Genomic DNA, 19,377 nt, shown 5'->3' on the forward strand with positions numbered 1-19,377 from the left:
GGTCTTGTCCTGCACATGGTCTGTGACAATGTCATTGAAATGGTCTCAATGTTTTTGTCATCTTAGTTCATTCTTTTTTTTTTTTTGTGGTACCGAGGATCGAACTCAGGTCTTTGTGCTTGCCAGGCAGGCAGCAGAACCACTGAGCTAAATCCCAGTTCATTCCTAAATTGTTAAGAATCTTCCAAGATAGTTGGAACTTTTGGAATTAACCCCATGGCTTATCTTTTCTTAGATCACAGTAACACTAAGATAGTCTCAGGTTTCACTGGCACAAACACTTGTAATTCATAAATAAGTAATGAACTTTTTGTAAAGGTATTCTAACAAGTGCTTTTTTGTTTGTTTTGTTTTTCTTTCCTACTTAATAGCTCTTATTCAAGCAGGTCTGAAGTCCAAACCAAAATAAAATGACATTTTTTCTATCTTTGAATCTACACATTTGTTCATTTAAACAGTCTGTTGCTGACTCCAAAGGAAACACTTTTTACTTTTCACATTTAGACAGATTACCATAAATTGGAAGAATATTTTATTCTTTAATTGGTTTTAATACACATTATTATTAGCCATATCGGAATGGGCAGACCTCAGAAGCTCAAGGCCTTGCTAGATGCTGTGCTCAGCTGACAGTTTTAGAGGAGGTACTTTAATTTTCCTTCATTTGATGCTGCTAGTTTCGGCTCCTCAGTGCTGGACCAGCCCTGGCCTATTGCACATGCTATCTTGGGGACAGCTGCAGTCTCCTAGCCTGCCAGCCAGCATGCAAGGTGGAGGTGGCTTCCCCTGGAGCCCAGAGACAGCTTGCTAGCATGTGATCACAGCTCGTGTTTCAGTGCAGTCAAAAGTTTCCAGCAGCACAGTATGTTCGATCAGAATGCTCAGAACTGCAGCTGGCAGAACACCAAGCTCATAGGTGGGAGTATTAGCAGAGGAGGGCTGTCCAATGGGAGCAAGTCTCTCACGGGCAGAGGGGCAGAGTAGCAAAGGCCATTCCTGGGGAAAGAAAAACCTCAGCATAAAATAGAGCATCAGTGCCAGCCTGGCCATTAATCTATACTCTTAGAACCTGACTCGTCTCGAAGACTGAGCAGATGAGGGTGTCTTGTGTTGCTTCTCTTCTTCCACAGAAGGAATTGGCCTGCTTTCTGCCAGTTACATTGTTACATATATTTTTTTCCCTTTTAAATACCAGGGATCAACCCCAGGGTGTTCTACCACTGCACTATATCCCCCATCCTTTTGAGTGTTTATTGAGATAGGGTTTTGCTAAATGGCCCAGACTGACCCTAAATTTGTCATTCTCCTGCCTCAACTTCCCCAGTAGCTGGGATTACAGGCAAGTGCCACAATGGCCAGATAATTTTTGTTTTCTATTGCTTCATGTGTCTCCTTGGCTATTGGCACTCTTATCTATAAAACAGTATTTTAATCTTAACTTAGATGTCTTCCTTTAGTATCTGTTTTTACAAAACATTCATTGTATAATGTAGAAGTAAAAGTGTCCCTGCAAACTCCCATCTCAGAGCTTTAGCTGTACTACTCTTAATTGTGTGTCAAGCGAAGATGAATCAGATTTTCTCAATACACTTTGTGTAAATCCATCCACCTGAGTGAGTTTGTTTGTTTTTATGACTTCACATATTTTATAACATGTTACCGACACCAGTGTTGGGGATTTTCTGTCAAGCTTGGCATGATTTGTTTCTGGCCTCTTCCTTCTAGGTCAGTGGATTTTTTGCCTGGCTCTCACTCCCTAATTATAGGTTAAAGCAGATTAGACATCTCATCTTTCCTTCCTCTTGGAGGCCCGGAAGCAGTAAAGGTGGTCTTTAGAAATGGCCAAGAGTCAGCCTCATAAAGGACCATGAACTCCTCATATATCACCTTTTCTTCCATCTGGAATTTCTCCAAAGTCTTCCTTTGTTTTAGACCTCTCTTCCCCTCCTCTCTTTTCTCTTCTCTTCAATGTCTCTTCTGTTTTTTTTATTTAAATTTGTTTGTTTATTTGTTTTGTTTTTTGAGTCAGGGTGTTGCTCTGTAGTCCAGGCTGACCTTAAACTCCCTATGTAGCCCAGGCTGGCCTTGAACTTGTGGTAGTCCTCTTGCTTCAGCCTCCTGAGTGTTGGGGATTAAGCTCAGTGGTGCCTCACCTACCTGGCAAGCGCAAGGTCCTAAATTCGATCCCCAGTACACTCCCCCCAAAAAAAACAATAATAATGGAAAAAATGTGAGAAATCTTTCTGCTGTCTCTGACATCAGCCACACTTTCTCTAGAAGGAGCCACTGCTTAGTATTTCTTTGAATCTCTCCAGATTGATCCTCTGCATTTAGAAGTCTACATTTATGTGTTTCTTCCCCTCTTTTTTTGTTTATCCAGAAACAGTTGGATATGCTGAACACTTTGTACCTTCCTCCCTTAACATATTAAAGAGCTTTACCTAATTTGGAGAATAGGATACTTTGATTCATTCAGTCATCCAGCAGATATTTCCTGAAGCTCTACACATCAGGGACACATATAAATACTAATGTACAAGCACATTGTGACCCGAAGGGGATGAACAGCCCTTACAGTGCCAGAACCACTGCTGGTGTCCATGAGAACTCACTCCTGTAGAACTAGGGTGCTGTTCTCTTGGTGCCCAGCTTTCTGCCTTGTTGTGATGCACCCTCCTGAGAGCCAGGGTCCAGCATGCCAGGGGGCTAATGAGTGCAAAAGAGTAAGAGAAGACAGAATTTGGCACTAAAGAGTTAGGAAATGGAGAGTCATTTCCACTAGGGTTTTAAAGGCGCATTAGGTCTGACTCAGAAGAGAGCCTTCCTCCTTTTAAGCCACATGTGACTAACCAGCAGACTTAATTTTACTTAGTGGTTTTAGTTAATCTTTATATCAGAGTCTTCAATTAATTTTTCTCAAGATGAAAGATTTCAGACTGAATTTTTTAAAAAGTTGATTCCATTTTAAAAACTCATTGCCTTGTAAAATGTTGCCGGAGGACCCTTTGAACTATGTCTTTGAAAGGCTTGCTTACCTTTGCCCTCCCTGTCCTTGTCACAGCCCGGATGCTGCTGATAGCACCTCTTTCGATGTCCAGTTAGGAGACATTATCCTGACGGCGACAGATGGACTCTTTGACAACATGCCTGATTATATGATCCTTCAGGAGCTAAAAAAGTTAAAGGTAATTAACTCAAAGGCTAGTTGTTGGAAATGGTGGCCTGCACAGGACAGCTACTTTTATAGAGTCACTTGCACTATCTCTTGGTAGTTTTGGAAAGAACTACTTTATGAACTTTAGGAAATGGTAGTTCTAATATTCTAAATAATTACAAGTGGAAACATTCCCAAGAACTTGAAGGGTATAGCAGGTTTTAGTAGGTCATTGAAAACCAGAAAAATGCAGATAAGGACATTTCATGTTTTTATTTTTATTTTAATGGTGTTGGCAACTGGTTGTCTTTTTCTTGTTTTATTCTTATAACACACCCAGCAGGTGTTGAGGTGGAGAAGAACAGAAAACAGTAATTCCAGGGCCAGCCAAGGGCAGCAGGCAGCTTGGAGCCTTGATGCGACCTGAGCTGTCCGCAGTAGTGAAATAGTGCAGGCTTTTCCCATTCTCCCGGCTTTGTGAAAAAAACTGGCTCTGAGCAAAATCAGTTTTTTCCCCATCTTTTTGCCCAACCACGGATGTTGGGTAAGTTTCTTCAACTGGTCAAGCAATAGTTTCCTCCCATATAAAATGGCAAATAATAAAGGATTCACCTCACAGGGTTGAAGAAAGGAGCAGCCGAGACCATGGGAAGGAAACTTTTAGTACCTTGCCTTGTGCTGTTCAGTAAGGGTTTGGTGCTTCTGTGCTGTGAAGCCTGAGATAACAATGGTGAGCAGAAACCATGCCATCCCTGCCCTCGGGGTGTGCACATTCTAGTGGAGGGAAGCAGATAACACAGAGACGAGAATGCATGACAATGTTGATGGCAGAGAGGAAGAATAAGGAGAGTAAGGGAGTAGAGACTGCTGCCGGCACTGCTGCTTTTGATACTTACCTCAGGGAAGGCCTCTTAGATGAGGTGACACTGAAGCAGAGACACTTTAGATGAAAATGATTGGAACCTTGGGCCGGGGGTTTAGCTCGGTGGTGCTACCACCTGCCTTGCAAATGCAAGGTCCTGAGTTTGATCCCCAGTACCCAAAATAAATAAATCAATAAATTGGAACCCCGAATGTCGGAACAAAAATGGACCTCATTGTCCCTACCCCTGTCTTGCAGATGAGGAAGTTGAGCAGCAAGAACAAGGATATGGCTCAGAGTTACACAACTAGACAGGAGTCATGTTATAAAACCCTAAGGTATTTTCAGGAGGAAGAACGGTTACTTGGGAAGCAAACAGTGGTTTGTCAGGATGCATTCCCCAGAAAATTTGAAGTCATCCTGAAAATTCTATTAGAGGCCAGCTTTTCAGTCCGTCCCATTTTAACAAGAATACCTTCAGGATTTCAAATGGGAAAAAAAATAAAAATCCGGACTTCGGGGCCCAAGGGCACTGAGCTTTCTGACCAGGGTGTACAGGCAGCACTAGTGTGGCTCATTAGTCACAGCCTGAGGGTTAAGTGCCCCACTAACTGGAAAAGAACTTCAGGGTGGAAAATGTGTTAGATAAATGCTACCATCTGAAAGAGTAGACTCTGCAAGTACACTTCCATGCAGAAATCCTTCAAGGCATTATGGTAAAAATAACTCCTCACTCTCTCCTCTTAGAATTCAAATTATGAGAGTATACAACAGACTGCAAGAAGCATTGCTGAGCAAGCTCATGAGCTGGCATATGACCCGAATTATATGTCACCTTTTGCACAGTTTGCATGTGACAACGGCTTGAATGTGAGAGGTAAGCATTCTTTGGGAAGGTCACAGGAACTAAGTGGGGACATAGCAGAGTGGGAGCATTCTGGGCTCCCGGTGAGACTGCAGGTGTCCTTTCCCAGCTAGGAGCTGCACCTGTGAGCAAGGTCAGGAGGGCAGGCTGGTGCTGGCTGTGTCTTCCCTTCCAAGGACCCTTCAGACCTCAACTCCATGTGCTGCAGAGGAGGCAGAACCTGAAGGCTTTCTTGCTGTCACTGCACTGGTTGGACCTGAGCCCTAGAGGCCCCTGAGCACTGCCAGGAGGCCCGCACATTCCTAACAGTTTAACTCTCTCCCCTTCACGTGTCTGACATTTTGCTTCTCCCCCTGACTCTGTGGGACTCGACAGTATTTGCCTGCCAAATTGCCACAGCAGATTTTGAAAAGGAAAGCAGTGTGAAACTGCCCTTGACTGAAGAGTCCTTCTGTCTACCGCGTGGTGTGAGTTTGGGAGCTGGCCAGTCTCAATGACATGTTGGTGCTAGCATTTTAGAACTAGTGGGCTTGGTCAGGTTCTTGCTGACGTAATATTATGATATGTAGCGCATTTCTTAGCCCTCCAGGAAATGTTAAAATAGAAAAAAGCACATGCCATAGCTGTTTGGCAGATTAGAATACATGGCTATTCCTAGTTTCAAAACACTGGATATGTTTGTCCAAATTAGGATTGTGGTAGAGGCATGTAACTTTCTCATCAGGCTGAAGTTATCTTAACAGATTGCATCTCTCCTGTGATAGATGTAAACAGAGGATGTAGTAGCCATTTTCAGAGTTCTGTTGTAAGGAGCAGGGAAGATTTTTTTTTAAAGCTTCATTTAAATTACATGAAAATTCTTAGTGTTTAATATTTTAAAATATCAAATATGTTTGTTCTTTTTTTTCTGCTAGGGTATATTGACAAACCAAATCTGCCTGAAATGCAAGCATTTGTCTCTAATACTTAGACCCACTTTTTTTTTTTTTTTTTCCTGGTACTAGGGATTGAACTCAGGTCCTTGTACTTGTGAAGCAGGCAGAGGAACCACTGAGCTAAATCCCCAGCACTAGACCCACTTTTTTTACTGACTTTTCCTTTTTGTTTATTTTTATTTTTTTCATTGTTTATTAGATTTTAGATATACAATACAGTTATATTCATCATTAGGATCTTGTACCTTTACATGATGTATCTTGGTTCTTATTTTTTCCCCATATTTCCCTGCCGAAGGATAATCTTTTATGTTTTTATTTTATTTTTCTCATTAAGTTTATTGGTTCTCTGAAGGATAATCTTTTAAACAAACAATGCATTGTTTGTTTGACTTTTCCTTTTAAGGTGTACTGATTGGTCTTCCCTTCTGTTGCAGGTGGAAAGCCCGATGACATCACCGTCCTTCTCTCAATAGTGGCGGAGTATACAGACTGACTCACCCAGCTGTCCACTCCTGCCTTCCCTCCTCATCCCACTTGTCCCTGCCATGTGTGCTGATCCTGCTGGCAGGAACGCGTTTCTTTGCCACTGATCTCAATGGCCAGTGATGTAAGCCTTTTGCCTGTCTTTTTGAGACCCGTTGAGATCTTTGTTGAGAACCACTACTATTCACTAGCTTGTATCTGCCAGCAACAACTGAAGAGGTACAAGATTTGAAGACTGGCCTTCATTTCTCATGGAGATTTTCAAAGCCTGTTACTTTTCAAAGGCTATTACTTTTCAAAAGCAGTTGAAATACTGAAAATGAGTAATGTTGGTAAAGTGAATTCAAAATTACAGCAAGTTAAAGGGATTTTAAAGTATAACACAAATCGTATGTAATGATACGTCTACTAAAAAACATACATCATTCATCAAAAGAAACGTTACACATATACTCCATAGGCGTTGTCTTTGTAATGATGATTGGGTGTGGCATTATGTTTTCATTATAAACTCCTATTTTCCAGGAGTTTATGATTCTGCTCTAAAACTGTTCTGGGTTATGAAACTTTGATCCCCAGAGCTTTTTAGTTACAAATTGGAAGAAAAGTTAATTTTAGTTTTATGGTTGCAAATGTTGTGTGCTTTTAAAAAGATGCTTGTGTTCCTGTGATTACAGTTTTGGCAGTTTATGGATTAGTCCACAGCACAGGCTGGTGGCCTGATCTAGAGGAGAGGGTGAGGAAGGAGACACCTTACCAAAAATTTTTAATGGAAATACTATTCAAGGTTATAAATCTCCTCAAAGCCTAGAATTTACTGTTATGGCTGAAGATTTTCCCTGCTGTCGGAAAGGATACCCTGGATGGGATCTCTAGGCTCCAGGCCTGATGGGTTGAGAACAGACAGCTGTAGCTAGAAAGTTCACTGGCTTTGACAGTCTGCTGCCCATCACACCCTCCGACCTTCCCTTAGGGGCCCTGCTTTCCTAGAGCATGCACCGAATTCACTGCAGACACTTGGCACACGCACCGTACAAAGTACAGTGGCCACCATACAAAGCCCACGAGGAAAACTAGTGATGATCTGACATTGCTTACCCCAAGCAGAAATGTAGGGTTTTCTGAATCAAGCTTAATGTTTACAGTTTCCGAATAGCCATTTGCAGTGTATAGTTTCTTTATAAAACTACCCCACATTCAATTTCCCATTACCTACAAGCTCAAACTTATTTTTAAGGTTTGTGTACAAGTTGACTGCTGTAAAGATATATATTTTTGGGTCAGTTTTTTCCTTCATTAACTTGGTGGTAGAAAAAATATATATATAGATATACTTAGAAACCCTTAAATTAAAGCCATGTTTTCTATGAGTCAGGTAACATTGGTGTATAGATGAGAATGCAATTAAACCTGATGAGCATCTACTTGAGGACATAGAAAGTCTTTTCTCTAAAGGAGAGACTGACTCCCTGGTTTATTGCATTAAAACTTACGTTTGAGGTTACCTCAATTTGTTTTAAAAGATTTTGTTTTGTGAAACTGTACTGTATATTTGAGTAACTGTTGAGCTTTTGTTTTATTTAAAATTGTTTAACATGTACCATGTACATGTCATTACTATATTTCAATGCATCATGCTTGTAACAGGCATTTCATTTATAATAAGAATGAGTTATTCATTTGTAAGCCGTTCAGTAATTTATGTACTATTCCTAAATTGGCATAATGTTAGATACCTATTTTGAATCACCTTTAATTACACGTCAGAATGCCTTAACTACCCTAACTTGACAAAAGCGAATTTTTTGGTAGAGGAGAATGGGGGCAGGGTGGGGGGTGGAGGGAAACTCTGTTTCAGTAAGGAGAAATAATCATGCTCTGATCGAACAGGAAGCATGAGGGGCAAGTTGTGGGGTATTTATTTTGCACAAACTGTTTGCAGTCTCTGTGTATTTAAAAAGTAAAGTTGCATCCAGAAAGTGTTTGTTAAAAGGAATACATTTATATTGGGACTGATGACTTCAGCTCTAGATTTGTGATTATTTTTGGTCAGAGGTATTTAGCCTTACAATCTGGATATATTTGCGTTTATTTTCCAATGCCTACGTTTAATTCCTGGTAAGAGCAGTGCTGGCCAGGTTATTGGCTCTTCTGCTGTCATTTATTAGCCCATCAAACAATCTGTGACATGAAGCTAAATTGGTGGTGTTTTGCATACTCGTTTAATTAACTTACTTTTTTGAGAAATGATAGAAAACAATGTGGTTGTTTCAGTGACACTGAAAATAATGGACAAGAACTAAATTCCACAGTGGAATTGACTTTGGACTGGGCCTATAGGTTAGGGACATAAAGTTTTCTATTTTCTTCTTTTCCTGTTCTTTTTGTGTTATGCACTTAATTTTATAACTGCCAGGGGTAGGCAGAGTGCTGCTTAACAAGTAACTCTCCTCCTCCTCTCAGTGTCAGAGGCTGTGTTGGACCTAGCATAGAATTTTCCAAGCCACACACCCAAGCTTCTGTGGTGGGTCTGATTCTGAACCTGGGATGTGTGTGTGTGTCTGTGTGTGTGTGTATGTGTGTGTGCACGTGTGTGTTGTATTTTAAATCAAGCAGTGTAAACACACATTTGGCTCATGTAATGGAGTTTTATAACAAAGGAAAAAATTTGGATTTCTAATTTACAAATGGCAAATTATTTAACCTTCTCTGGATGCACCAAAGACCAGTAAAGTTTATAGCTTTTCCATCTATATTTATAAAGCAATACTGTATTATAAAAATCAATATTTTTATCACATGCTTGAAATTTTTATTTTGTTCTGTTTTAAAATGTGCACTCTAAACATATCAGAACCTTATTTCTTCCTATGAACTAAGCTGCCTGCGCACACACAAAAAATTTACCAAATGGCGATGCAGTGTAATAGAGTCCACAGGCTCTTAACAAACGGAAAGAAGGAATGAGGGGGAAACAAGTTGTTTGTCCTGAATTACCGTACTGTGCGTGCGTGACACGGTTGATGGGTACTGACTCACAGAACCATTCCAGGTATGAGTGTCGGGGGGTTGGGCCGCGTCTAGAGTAGAAACTCAGTCTGGGCTTTGCGCAGTGGCAGGACATCCTCTCCTGTCAGCCAAGCCGAACGTCTAGATAGAGTCGCCCACACGGACATCACCTTCGGTACCACCAACCTGCTACATCAAGTAACAAGTCAGGAGTTGTGAGATGTTACTGAGTCTGCTTTGGAAACGGTTGACAGGATTGGCTAGAACTATAAGTGTTTGTACTTTCGGATGAGTTCAAGGCTCTTGTCATCTTATGCCAGCTATCTTGATAGAAGCTACAGGATTCGGTTTCTCTAGAAACTGAGTCACACTTTTGCATTTAGCAAATTTTACCATGCCTAAAAAAAATCTGCTCTAAAGACAAAACATGAAGCAGAAAACATTTGGATTGTACTTGTTTTAAAAAATAAATTTGTTGTAAAATCAAACTTCTCAACTAAGAATGGTATCCATGTCAAAATTTGTTAGCAGGTAGTTGTGGCAAAGATGGCTATGACGAAGCATATTTGAATCTGTGTACTAATGAGCTGCTTTTTCTGTTGAGACTATCATTATTTGTCTTACCCAAGAGGCATTTACCTGAATTGGATGTCGGAAATATAACTTATGCAGGAATAGTTCTGTAAATACATTTAAATAAACTGTAAAGGTATTTAATAAATATAGTATTTATACTATTCTGTGTACTTGTTTTGGTTTCAGTAGTAACTAAGACAGACACTGGCCCTTGACATTGAGTTTATTGGTTTCTGTCAAGTCATTAACCTACCAGTGACTCTGCATTCATAGCCACCATTTTCTGTCCTTGTTTGTGTGTGCGTGCATGATGGGGGTATGTGTGAGTGGAGGTGTATGTGAGGAGTATGTTTTTGTACCAGGGATCAAACTCAGGACCTTGCACTTGCAAAGCCAGGATGGTACCACTGAGCTAAATCCCTGGCCCTGTCCTTTACTATTTTAACTGCCTTAGCTTTCTTACCAGCTGCTTTACATCATCAGTTAGTTTCCTCAAATATTCATCAAAGTGGATTGATCATTAAATGTGAAATGCAGAGATTTTTTTCCCAGCTGAGGCTTTCCACCTTCCAAATAGCACAGAATGAAGCTTATGAAACTCTGGTATATTTGAACTACAATCCAAAGTGCTTACAGTTGAACAGTGTAACTATCTCTTACAGACCAGTGCTGCCCCAGGCGACTGCTGAGGATTATGCCTTCACAGCTAAAACTCCTCCCTGTTTCCATGAACTGATGGAACACTTTGTCCTCGGCAAGGACACCTGAACTTAATCTTGTGCATACATGTTCTCTGCATTTGCTAGGAGTATTAGAAATTCAGTGTTAATCATCAGTGTAAACTTAAAACACATATCTTAGGCTTACGGTGTGAAAGAACGTAGTTGAAATTATGTGGGCATTGCCAGTTTCCACAAATAGTGTGGTAAAAGCCCATTTTCATTCACTTGAACATCTTGAGCTGAACTTGAGTTTTTATTAGGTTATTGTGGGTAGCTGTGACTCACTACTAAGCTTCAACAGCCAAATTCATCCCCTTTTCAGTTCACAGTTCTGGAGCATACTAATTCACACAGCCACCTTTTAAAGTTTCTCATATAATTGCTGGCCAGTTAACACCTCCTATGGTTTGATGGCTTCTCAAAGACTTAGCCATAAAAAAGCTCATTTGTTGCATTATAAACAGGTTTAAGGGACGGAAGAAGCACACCATAAGCTATTACATAACTTGTTTTGTGCCAGGTTTTTTTAGTTTGTACAGGTTAGCTAATTCTCAACAAAGAACAAAGACATTTGTCTTCTGCCTCATCCCACTCCCAACCCAGGGTCTGAGTAGAGGTGCTCAGTGTCAGATAATAAGAAACATTTAATCACTTCTATTAAATTCTGAATGACTGCAAAATAAAAACACCTTGAAACCAGAAAAATTTAGAGGCTAGGAAATAAAATTCTACAATATATAATAAGACCGAACTGAGTGTGGTGGCACAGCCTGTTAATTCTAGGAGGCTGAGGCAGTAGGGTCACAAATTCAAGCTCAGGATGGAAAATTTAGTAACACAGACTCTCAAAAAAAAATAAAACAAAAAGGCTGCAGATGTAGCTTGGTACAAAAGCCACCCTGGGTTTTATTGCCAGTACCAAAAAAAAGAGTCTAAAGTGATCATTTTTAATTTTTACTCTTTTCTAGGGGTTGCTTTATTTAAAATATATATTTTTAAAGGACCAAAAAAGTCATATCACTAATAAGAAAAGGTTGCATAAGCTTGCTGTTTCTGAAAGCACCAAAATCCAAATGTTTGCAGTCAAATACAGAAGATAAGCTGACTACTAATCAAAATTATTTCAAGCCATTCTCTTCAAATGGCTGCCAAAGGTTTGCTTTTGTAATACTGGCAGAGAGTTGAAGACTTCAGGGTGAACATGCACTGAATTGAACTCAAACAGGCTTTTTTCCTACACAGAAAAACTGGCCTCCAAGTAACATAATTTTAAAAAAATATTATATACTTGACAAGCAACTTTCTAGATTGAGTCATGTACAAGATGACGCCGTGTGGAGAAGCAGACGCCCTTCCTGTCAGGGAAGTCTGGGACACTGTCTTACACACTAAGTGTGAAAACATGTGCTTGAGTTGCAGGCAGGTCAGTCGTCTTCACTGTCACTTGCCATGGCCAGACTGGCAAGAGGGCGGTTGAGGTGTTCTTGCTGGTCAGAAGAAACTGCTCCAAAGAACATGGAAGAAAACTAGAGGAGAGAAAATAATTGCACTGTTTACTCCTGTGTGGTTTGCTCAGTAAAGCTCCATGTGACAGCCCTCTTTTCAGAAACGTGGCCACAGTGGTTCCCATCTTTGCTGGTGATGGTTCATGAGACTCCCACAATTTCTGTGATTGGCCCAGCAGATTCAAAACTACACCCTTTGCTGACCTCAGAGGCTGAAGACAGTTTGGGACAGTGACCTGTGACCCCTCCTGGAGCCACGGGAACACCAGGACTTGAGAGGCAGTCGGGTGAGCTGAGCGTCTCCCCAGAGTTCCCTTCCAGGCCTTTCCCCGTGTCAGCACCGAGCCCCTCCTGGGCGCTCCTCGGCCCCACAGGAATGTCACCTTTTTCAAATGCTCACATCTCATCTAGAATACAGACAGGGGCTGGGGATTTAGCTCAGGGGTTCTGGTGCCTGCCTCGCAAGCACAAAGACCCAAGTTTGATCCCTGGTAGCCCCCCCAAAAAAATAGAATACAGAGACAGCCTGGCCTCGCCCAGCTCCTCCAGCTGTTGCCATCCCTGCGCCATGGAGCTGTGTGTGCCATCTCTTCTCGTTCTGCTCCGAAAATGCTGTTACTGTGGTCACCACGTCCTGAACATCAGTTTCCAGTCTTCACCCTGCCTGACTCAGCCTTCCTCCTGTGCCGTCCTCCCACCCCACTCTGACCATCCAACTGCTCTGTGTGCTCATCCTCTCCTACCCGCCTCCTCTCAGGGCACTCGGCCTCAGCACCACTGACTTCTGGGCTGCTGTGGGAGATGCCAGTAGCTGTAACTTCCAGGAGGCTCAGATACCGCCGAGGTCCCCTGGGAGACACCATCACCCCTGGTTGGGAACCATGGCTTTAGCTGATGGCAGTCCTCTCTGACACTGGAATTACTTTAGCCCGTGCATCCTGCTACCTAGTTAATTCCTGCCACCTGACATCCAAAACAGAGATCAATATTACAAGCCTTGAACCTGCTTCTCCAAACCTAAGTCACCCCTGATATCTCCCTTCTTAAGTCCTGGAACCTCTGTCACCAGATCTGGGAGTTTCGCCTCCCAAGTTAGCTGTTTCACTACTACTCTCTCAATCGCTCATCTCAGGAGTCACCATCTCCTGGATGCTGCACCTGGGAGAGACCATTCTTGCCTCACTGCACCCTATTTTTCACATAGCTAGTTACCTTGTAAACACCCGACTGTCAGCCTTTCCTATTAAAATGCTTCCAGTACTCAATACTTAGGGAATTTATATGGCTGTTGACATGGCTTACAGGACTTTAGGTATGATTTGGTTTTACCTCAGTTACTCTGTTTTCACTTTATGCTCTGTCTCCCCCATCTGCTCTCTAGCCACCCTTCAGCTCCTTAAAACCAGCACACCCCAGGGCCCGGGATTTAGTTCAGTGGTTCCGGCACCTGCTTTGCATGTGCTTTACCCGAGTAGATACCTGGTACCAAAAAAAAAAAAAAAAAAAACAGCAACCAGCACACCCCCTCCCACCACAGGCCCTTTGCACATCTACCAGCACCTCCCTGTACACTCTGTTATCCTTTCCAGTTCAACTCAAATCCTAGGTTTAAAGAAAAGACTAACCTGTATCAGGCCATTCTGAACCTTAAATCTTCTCCAGGCACCCAGAACTTTTCTTTGAATTTATCACAGCTTTTTAAAAAACTTAACATATTCCCAGGTATGTGACTTTTATATCTCCACCCTAGTCCCTATGCCCTATTTTCCCTCTAGTCTTTAACCTAATCTGGGAGCCCTACTTAGTTTGCTTCCCATAGCACCCAAGACACGTGGCCCCCAACAAACACCTGGATGGTCCTGTTGCTAGGTCATCCTCACTACCAGAGGTGCAGCTCTAAGCCAGCAGCTGTGGACCTCTGGACAGACAGAAAACCCCAAGTTAGCAGGGACGGCAGCTGTGACTGTGTCTAATCTCACCAGAGGTCCAGTGTAAGGCTGGAGATGTCCAAAGGGTGCTGGAGTCTGCTGAATGCACATCGTCATGTACACTGTGCTGTGAGACTAGAAAGGTAAGGTTTATTCTGGTCCCTGAGCGCTACTGAATTTGCCCCGGCTCAGGCTGAGTGCCATTTGCTATTCCCTTACTCCCATCCTTTCTGTGGCCTGCACCTCTAGTGGCTCGTAATGGATTCCTTGTCTGTGTCTTTACAATCTTCTAGTGGAGAAAACTTGATAGCATCCAGGCAACTGGGAATGGCCTTGAGTCAAATATGAATTGGCAAGAAGACAAATTATCATAAAATACTTTTAAAATAATACACATTTCCCCATTGTTAGTGACTCTTGGGGCTTTGGGAAACTTCTTGTTCAAACCTAATTAAAATTACAGCAAAAGAAGCCACTGGGCCATTGTTATGGTTTGGGTCTGGATGTCCCCCAAAGCCTCATTCAGTCAGAGGCAGCTGAATCTGGAGTGTGGGGATTAAGCGCGTGTGATTACTAAACTACTGCATGTGAGTGGGTTGGCACCGCCCTGAGCCCCGGTAGTCTGAATAAGATCAAAGAGGCGGAGAGACACTTAAACTCCCACTTGCTACCTTTGCTGCCTGTGTGCACCATGTTGTTTCTCCTCTGCGATGCCTGTCTGCCATCCACCCCGCCTTGGAACCGGCAGATCATGGACTGAAACCTCTACAAACTGTAAGCCAAATAAACCCTTTCCCCTTTAACTTTGGGTGTTGGGTATTTTGTCTCAGCAATGAGAGGAAAATAACTAAGCAATTATTTTGAATACATTAATACTCTGTCCTGGTTTAACTTTTGAAAACCCCCTTCCTTAAAGTAGCATGATTTCAATTTGGATTGGATGTGTATTAAATCTTAGGAACCAGGCAGAGTGGCATATGCCTGTAATCTCAGCTACTCAAGAGGCTGAGGGAAGATAATAGCAAGTTAGAGGCCAGCCTGGGCAATTTAGCAAGACTCTGTCTCAAAATAAGAAATAAAAAGGGCTGAATGGAGCCCAGTGGCAGAGCACTTGCCTAGCATGTGTGAGGTCCTGGATTTGGTACTCGAAAAAAATGTTTTTCTTAAGATATCCCAAAATGAGATTTAGCTCAGGACAAGCACAAAGTCCAGAGTTCGATGTCTGATATCAGGAAAAAACAAGATATCCCAAATCAGGGTTGAAGATATGAAAACTACTGACTCTGCACCAGCAGGACAGAAATTAGCAAGACCAAGACCTGCACAGTGAGCTCACAATCTGCCTACAGGAGCAGCGAGTAGACATGAGGTTAGGTTAACGAACATGACGAAGAAAATGCTGGGAGTGAAATGAGAAGGCTTCAGAAAAAGGAAGGTTTGTGCTAGGCCCCGAAGGGTGGATAGAAGTTTAAGAGTGGAGAAGAGTGGAAGACAAGCACCCAGGCCGAAAGAAGAATGGTGAGCGCTGCCTACAAGCATGTTAGCTAACGCAGCCAGACAAAAGAGATCGACTGGAGACATTAAAGAATAAAACCACCTTGGACCGGGAGTTAGCTCAGTGGTACTGTGCCTGCCTCGCAAGCACAATGTCCCGAGTTTGATCCCCAGTACAAAAAAAAAAGAAACAAAACAATTCAGGAGATAATTTAACTCAGTAAGGTATCAGCATAGAAAATTTACATGCAATAAATAAATGAAACCATGCTGGAAAAATAAAAGGGTGGTGGAAGGAATGGGAATAGTAAGAAATGTGTTATGTACATGTACCGATTCCCTACAGTGAATGCAGTCGTTATGTATTACAAACATGCTAATAAAGGTTTAGCTCCATAGACACAAAAGATAGACAGTCAAAATATAATGCTAGTGAAAACTACATCTACAGTAGCAATTGAAGTTAATTTCATGAGAGTATAGTAATAATTAGTAATGATACAATAATAATGACATGGTAGTGTACGAATAGGTGACACTAATGTGCTGCCTGCTGCACTATGAAGGTGCCAACTCCATGAGAACTTTAAAACACTCCTGGAGAACAACAAAAATAGACTTGAACCAAATGAAAGACATCACCTGTTTTGGGATAAATGACTCAACGCAAAGATGTCAGTTTTGCAGGGCATGGTGGTGCACACCTGAAGTCCCAGCACTTGGGAGGCTGAGGCAGGAGGATTGCTTGGAGTTCAAGTCCAGCCTGGCCTCCATAGTGAGTTCAAGGCCAGCCTGAACTACATAGCTAGACCCTGTTTCAAAAAAAAAGGTCAGTTTTCCCTAAATTAACATAAATTTAAGGAAATCTCAATTTAAAAAATACTAAAAGAATGTTTTCATGGAGCTCAATAAGTTGATATTAAAGTTTAAATTAAAAATAAAGAAGAATGGCCAGGAAAAAAACTAACAAAATCCACAAAGTGATGGACACTTATCCTACCAGACACAGAAACATACTCAGAATCTACCGAATGAAGTGTGGCCCTGATACATGCAGACAACAATAGGTTAGTAGAACAAAGAGTCCAGAGCCGGAAGTCCAGAGTAGGGAAGGAATTGAATATTGACAAAGGAGACCCAGCGGATCGGGAGGGCAAAGGTATGTTTTATAGGTGGATCTGAGTTGGCTCCATAGCCATTCTGAAAAAAAAAAAAAAAGAAAGAAATTATATTTATACTTTACACCAGGAACATGGTTCTGCATGTAAACATAAAAGGATGAAATCAGCTGGGCATGGTGCCACACACCTGTTCATTTCAACTACCTGTATTGAGGCACAGGCAGGAGGATCACAAGTCCAAGCCCCATCCAGGCAATTTAGCAAGTCTGTGTCCAAAAAAAAAAAAAAAAAAAAGTTCTTAGGATGTGTCTCAGCGCTAGAGCCCAGTACCCCCAAGACCCTGGGTTCAATCCCAGTACAACAAATAAGTAAATTTAAAAAAAAATTTTTTTTGAGCTGGTATCTCACATTGTAGTTCAGGCTGATCCAAAAGTCACTATGTAGACCAGGCTGGCCTTGAACTCTCAGTGATCCTCCTGCCTCAGCCTCCAAAGTGCTAGGACTATAGGCATGGCCACCATGCCCAGCATAAATTTTAAAACTCATACACATTCTAGAAGAAAATGGGTGAATTCTTTTTGTTTGTTTGTTTGTTTGTTTTTGAGACAGGGTCTCACTATGTAGTTGAGATGGACCTGGAACTCACTAAGTAGCTCAGGCTGGTCTCGAATTCACAGTGATCCTCCTGCCTCAACCTCCCGAGTGCTGAGATAACAGGTGTGCACCACCACACCCAGCAGAATTATTTAACTCTTATACACAGAAAAGCTTTTTAATAACTGATTCAAACTCCTTTGACTTTTTTTGTTTGGGAGAGTTTTTGTTTTTCTTCATTTTGTTTTGGTTTTTTGAGACAAGTTCTCACTATGAAGCTCAGGCTGGGTTTGAGCTCATTGTGTAGTCCAGGCTGTCCTGAAGCTTGTGGTGATCCTCAGCCTCCCAAGTGCTGGAATTACAGGCTTGAGCCACCATGCCTGGCTCAATTTTTTAATTTAAGTTTGACTACATAAAATAAAACAATCTTGCCTGGCAACCTTGAAATACAGCTGACAAAGTAGGAAAAATGTGGAGGGGAAAGGAAGTAAGGGAAAAGAAAAAATGTGAAAAAAGGAAAAAATGGCAACAAAGTCTCTGTAAATAGGGAACGGGGAGGGAGTGAAGGGAGGGCAGGGGTGGGGGGGAAATCAGGAACCAAGATACAGCACATTAATGAATGTAATGGTATTGTTTGCTTTAAATGTACCAATAAACAATGGGGGAAATGTGTGTACCATATATCAAAGATAAATGACAAATCACCATATATATATACACATAAAAAACAGAAAAGTGGGAAGAGATGTGAATAAACAACTCACAAAAATTATAGAATGGGGTTTAAACACATAAAAAAGATCCTCAACCTCACAATTTAGAGAAATGCAAATGAAAACCACACTGAAACACTACTATTTCTCAACTACCAGTTTGGCAAAACCCTTGCTGAAGTTCAACTCTGCAAGTGGTTGGCCAGAGTGCGGGGAACCAGCAACGCCCTCTACTGCTGCGGAGTAGCTGGGGTTACAGCCTGTGCTACAATGCCCAGTGGAAGTACAAAATTATTTAAAATAAAAAGTTAAACAAAAAATTAAAATACAAAAACAGAGTGGCTGCATCATGATGAAGTTCCTGGCATCACACTGGTGATGGCTTCAGCCAGGCTCAGGCGTGGGCTGCAGGGGGCCGCTGAACCTGCTTCTCAGGCTGAGGTTGCGCTTTGCAGCCGTCCGCCATAGTTTACTCATCAAACCACTGGTGTGGCTCCTTGAGAGGAACACATCTGCCATTCCTGGCACTGGGCGTGTTTGGACAAGCAGGTGGAAGTGATTAAATACCCCAGGGAAAGTCTCTGCCAAGGAGTTCCCGCTCAGTCTCAGAGAAGCAGCAGAAGGAGCTAAGAATTCTGAAAGCAGTAGAAGAATGTAGAACAGTAACATTTATGGAGTACTAAATAGGGGTCAGTGATATTAACTGGATTAATTTTCACTACTACTAAGTAGTAATTAATTAAGAAAATTAAGTCTACTACTAAGAGTTACTGATAAGGAAACCAAGGCAAATATCAGTAACTTATCCAGATACACAGCTAGGAAGTAACAAGAGAGAAGATGGAATCCAAGAATGTCAATTCTGGAGCTGGTGCTCTGCAGGCCCTGTTCTCCTCCTTCCCCTGAGGGAGAAGCGGGCTGGAGGATCGGGAAGGATGAAGGCCCACAGTGGCCACGGGGGACAAAGCAAGGGCTTTGCCACGGTGAGGCAAATAATTTCCTTCAAAAATAGAGTCCTTTTTAGAACTGAACGATACAATAGAACATTTGGAGTAAAGAGATCTTAATGATGCTTGTGGAGCTTACAATTCAAAGTACCACTTTCCCTAGTGAGAATACGAGCAAACTTAGTGAATTTCAGGGACCTGAAACAGCAGGGAAGAGAGTTCTTGTTGCTTGTGAAAAAGCAAGCACACTGTGCGTGACCCAAGAGAATGATTTATGTGAACTTAGCACACGAGATGTATTCAGAGATAGTCCTAATTTAACATCATAATTCATCCTTGAGACAAGTGATCCAAATCTCTACAATCTACTGATATTCTGTAAGTCACACTTCTCTCTATCTGAAACTAGCTTTAGCCCTGCCCTATCAAAAATTCAGATGGGGCCGGGGTGCAGCTCAGTAGCAGA

General features: G+C 41.9%; 2 protein-coding genes across 4 annotated transcripts in view; one reads left to right on the top strand and one right to left on the bottom strand.

Annotated features, from left to right (window-relative positions):
* Pptc7 (protein phosphatase targeting COQ7) overlaps window positions 1-9,254 on the top strand; it is a 37,247-nt gene extending 27,993 nt beyond the window's left edge. Inside the window, exons 4-6 of the mRNA XM_010604440.3 lie at window positions 3,062-3,185; window positions 4,764-4,893; window positions 6,254-9,254. Of these exons, the coding sequence (XP_010602742.1) occupies window positions 3,062-3,185; window positions 4,764-4,893; window positions 6,254-6,312 (313 nt within the window). The 3' untranslated portion in view covers window positions 6,313-9,254. The remainder of the gene's footprint in view (window positions 1-3,061; window positions 3,186-4,763; window positions 4,894-6,253) is intronic.
* A 665-nt stretch (window positions 9,255-9,919) lies between these two features.
* Window positions 9,920-19,377, bottom strand: part of Rad9b (RAD9 checkpoint clamp component B) — a 33,604-nt gene continuing 24,146 nt past the window's right edge. For all 3 annotated transcript variants that reach the window (XM_010604434.2, XM_010604435.2, XM_010604433.2), the window contains one exon: window positions 9,920-12,135. In XM_010604434.2, coding sequence (XP_010602736.1) covers window positions 12,034-12,135 — 102 coding nt within the window. In that variant the 3' untranslated portion in view covers window positions 9,920-12,033. The remainder of the gene's footprint in view (window positions 12,136-19,377) is intronic.

The sequence above is a fragment of the Fukomys damarensis genome, unplaced genomic scaffold (genome assembly GCF_012274545.1).
Source record: "Fukomys damarensis isolate Sample0158 unplaced genomic scaffold, DMR_v1.0_HiC HiC_scaffold_12, whole genome shotgun sequence".
NCBI classification, from domain to species: Eukaryota; Metazoa; Chordata; class Mammalia; order Rodentia; family Bathyergidae; genus Fukomys; species Fukomys damarensis.